We start from the raw sequence: 3,981 nt of genomic DNA, 5'->3' as shown, positions 1-3,981 counted from the left end.
AAATAACAATAGTTAAAATAGTATAAATAACAATAACAATAAATAACCTTTTTTAAAACCAAACCATTAAAACTAAATTAACACCCCCCCCCACTATAAATCAGTAAAATGGTGGCTTTCATTGCCAAAACTGTATTGATTCGGTGTGCTGGAGGAAGGATAGTGATGGAACTCATAAGGGTGGCGTTGGGTTTGTACAGGGGCAGGTTGAGGCTGTGGGTAATAGGGGTATGATTAGGTAGGGAATTGTGGGTTAAGTTGTTTCCTCATTCCTTTGTTGACCAAATCTGTCATGATGAACTCCACAGCACCTGCTTGCTCTGGGCTCATCTGACGTAGTTTGGACACTATATAAAAGCCAAAGCCATCCAAGTGATCCTCTTTTTCATGTAATACGGACATGGCTTTTTTGTAAGCTTCCTTTTTTTCCAGCTCCTGATTTTTCCTTTTTTTACCCCTTTTTTGACTTGAACTCATAGGAGTCGAGGTTGTAGCGGCAGGTGAGCTCTCTGCAGGTTCAATACAGGAGGAAGTCTGCAAGAAAAATAAATGTAACATATTATTATTATGCATATTAAACTCTTCCTATATTCTTCTTTCAGTTTCCTGATACACCAGAGGAATGGCAGGCCATCGCTTCTGATTTTCAAGAATTATGGAACTTCCCAAATTGTGGAGGAGCTATTGATGGGAAGCATGTAAGAGTTACCCCACTGGCAGACAGTGGATCTTTTTATTATAACTAAAAGGGGTTTTTCAGCATTGTGCTCATGGCAATAGTGAATGCCCGTTACGACTTTATTTTAATGGACATAGGAAGAAATGGGCGCATGTCTGATGAAGGGGTTCTGGATTGTACGCCATTTCACAGGAAGCTGATGAACAAGCAACTGCACCTACCCAGGAACAGCCAAACTGTGGAGGGACTGAACTTTGTGTTTGTTGCAGATGAAGCATTTGCTTTACATGAAAACCTGTTAAAACTATATCCTCAAAAAAACTTGGACAAAGAGAAAAAAAATTTTAATTACCGGTTATCTCGTGCTAGGAGGGTGGTTGAGAATGCTTTTGGTATTCTAGCAAATCGATTTAGAATATTTCATACTGCTATCAATCTCCGCATAGACAAAATTGACAAGGTAGTTTATGCTTGCTGCTTGCTACATAATTTCCTACGCCGCCATAATTGCGGTGCATCATTTGGTCTTCTAATGGAGCAAGATTCTACTACAGCCACACCGGGTGAAAGCAGTAATCAATTCACTGGTCTAGTGGATCTCCAGGTTGCAGTACCTCAGAATGCTTCTGTGATGGCTATAGAAAGCAGAAGCAAGTACTTGGAGTACTTCAACACTACTGGAGCACTTGAATGGCAGGATCGCATGATATAATCTGTAATGTTTGTAATAAAATTGTTAAATAATGTTTGTAATAAAACTCTATATGTTTTATACTTTCCTATATGTATCTGTGCCTGTGTTTTTAGAAATGTAATAATAAAGATATTTAAAAAAAACTTACCAGGTCTGGTGTCTTGAAAAGATCAGAAGTCTCATCAAGGCTTTCCTCAGCATCCCGGTTTGTACCTTCCCCAGCATCCTTGTCCGCTTCTCCCAGGCTGCACACCGATGGGCGACCTTCATCCTGATCTGCGGTGAATGACAACAGATTAAAGTACCAAAGTTTAGGCACATATATGTCATCTGCAGCAGCACCCGACCGCTGTGAAGACTTTATTTTGTTCATCTCCTTTTTGAACACGGTACGCAGGTTTTGAATCTTCTGTTTAACATATTTAATGTCAGCGTCAGGATGAACGGTCTTGCTGAGCTCGACCATCGCGTCATACGCCTTTAGTTTCATGTGTCTGTTTGAATAATCTGCAGACTTCACCTTCCACAGGCAGGGATGGGACCTGTATGCTTCAATAAACTCACGCAGGAAGTCTGGGTTATTGAAAGCATCATATGCCATGATCTGTGAAAAACAGTAAAATATAAAATGTAACAAAACTCTAAACATAATATTTAGGATTACATGTAAAAATATGCAGCATCACCCACCTCAAAAATGTTCGTTTCTAGATCGAATTCTCGGATGAATTTTCGTACGAACAACCGCGCTGGATCTTGCACTTTGCACTTGTGATTTCCCACAGGACTTTGCAAACACCCACCCACTTCCCGTTATATGTTTGTCTGTGATGCAATTATGTCTTCCAAGAGAGCCACACCTATGTCTAGAGAGGAGATGGAGGTTTTGGTGGAGGTCCTTGAGAAGAGTGATTATGATGGCAGAAGGGGGCCTTATAAATCCCAGAATGCAAGAAAAAAACGGATAATGGAGAAATTACAGAGGAGGTTGCGGCACAAATTTAATGTTGACCGTTCTAAAGATCAGTTGCGTAAAAGGTGGTCTGATCTGAAGAACAGAGAGAGGGACGTGCTGCATACGTTGAGACGACGTATTGACAGAAAACGTAAGTAATAATTTTGTCACTTTGTGCAAGTTAAATTTTTTTTGAAAATATTTGTTAAAAGGTATGTAATTTTTTGCATTATTATTTTAAATTTATTTTAATTTTTTTTAAAAATTGTTTTGAAATCTCCTAAAAAAATGTTTTTGCTTTTATGCATTAGGACGGTGTGCTCGGGAGGTAGAGGAGCAACCGCAGGAGCGTCCGGAGGAGCCGGTAGAGACAGAAGGTAAAAAAAAAAAAAAAAATATTTTTCCATATTCCATATTTTCCCATATTCCATATTTTCCTATATTTTTCCATAGATTTTTCCATAGATAGGTAGATAAAAAACCTATTTTTCCATATAGTTTCAAAATTTTTTTGATATTATTTTTATGCACAGTACATTCTGGGGACCCCTGACCAGGCTGGCCATCCGGAGGAGCCAGTAGAGGTGGAAGGTAGGATATCGGTATATGGCTATATGAAAAATTGTATAATTTTCTAAATATGACAAATAGATTATTTTTACATTTAGTGCAAACATGTATTTTATTTTTTTTATGCAGAGTTGATGGTAGCTTCAATTGACCAGCCTGGCCGTCCGGAGGAGGCAGTAGAGGTGGAAGGTAGGATATCAGTATATGGTTATAAACAATAATAGTACAATTTTCTAAATATGACATATAGATTATTTTTACATATAGTGCAAACATGTATTTTATTTTTTTTATGCAGAGTTGATTGTAGGGTCAATTGACCAGCCTCGCCGTCCGGAGGAGCCAGTAGAGGTGGAAGGTAGGATATCGGCATATGGTTATAAGGAAAAATTGTACAATTTTCTAAATATGACACATATAGATTATTTTGAAATATAGTGCAAATATGTATTTTAATTTTTTTTTTTACAGAGTTGATACTGGTTTCCGGAGAAGAGGAGGTATTGGAGATTGGTGGTGGAAATTGAGCCACGTATGTACCCAACTTTCAGAGAGGTAGGTTGCATATAATTGTGTGTAGATGAAATTTTTATTTTTTTTTTGGCTCTTATTACAGTATCAGAGGGAGAGCGAGAAAGTCCTGAGCCAGGCACGTCAGGGCAGATGGCAAAAAGTGTTGGTAAGCATTCATATCTTGTTTATGTGAAAATGTCTCATATCCATGTGTCGGCTTCACAATATATATGTACCTAATATTCTTTTTTATTCCTAAACAGTTTCTACAAAGGAAGAAATTCTTTGTAAACTGGAGGCATTGGAGCAATGTTGGAAAGAGGTGGCCCAGACGGTGCGCGAGGCAAGAAGCGAGCTGCGGGCACTGAAAAGAATAATCAAAAAAAATTGTAAAAAAGGTAAATATTATTTTTTTATTTTCAAAATTTTTTACTCTCTAATAATTTTTTGGTAAACAATTGCTGTATGTTCAAATATTTATACTTGACTGACAGGTAAGTAAATTTGAACTAAACAGGATAAAGTGCCGCAGTGGAACAGGATGAAGAACTCCGCTGGAACAAATAAATA

General features: G+C 37.8%; 1 protein-coding gene across 1 annotated transcript; it reads right to left on the bottom strand.

Annotated features, from left to right (window-relative positions):
• Positions 1 to 25: 25 nt before the first annotated feature.
• LOC140323384 (uncharacterized) lies at positions 26 to 2,168 on the bottom strand. Its single transcript, XM_072400391.1, has 2 exons — positions 1,522 to 2,168; positions 26 to 534 (listed from the first exon to the last, which is right to left on the bottom strand). The coding sequence occupies exons 1-2, from the start codon at positions 2,020 to 2,022 to the stop codon at positions 235 to 237; spliced, it is 801 nt and encodes a 266-aa protein (XP_072256492.1). The 5' UTR covers positions 2,023 to 2,168; the 3' UTR covers positions 26 to 234.
• Between the last annotated feature and the right edge of the window lie 1,813 nt (positions 2,169 to 3,981).

Source organism: Pyxicephalus adspersus, chromosome 2, assembly GCF_032062135.1.
Source record: "Pyxicephalus adspersus chromosome 2, UCB_Pads_2.0, whole genome shotgun sequence".
In the NCBI taxonomy this organism is placed as follows: domain Eukaryota; kingdom Metazoa; phylum Chordata; class Amphibia; order Anura; family Pyxicephalidae; genus Pyxicephalus; species Pyxicephalus adspersus.
This window is presented reverse-complemented; position numbering and strand designations above follow the sequence as displayed.

Bases quoted from the DNA above. Each gene is read 5' to 3' on its own strand.
- LOC140323384 (XM_072400391.1), bottom strand. From the start codon at position 2,022: ATGTTTAGAGTTTTGTTACATTTTATATTTTACTGTTTTTCACAGATC. The intron at 535-1,521 runs GTAAGTTTTTTT...TTTTTCTTGCAG, and splicing joins TTTTCAAGACACCAGACCTG to ACTTCCTCCTGTATTGAACC.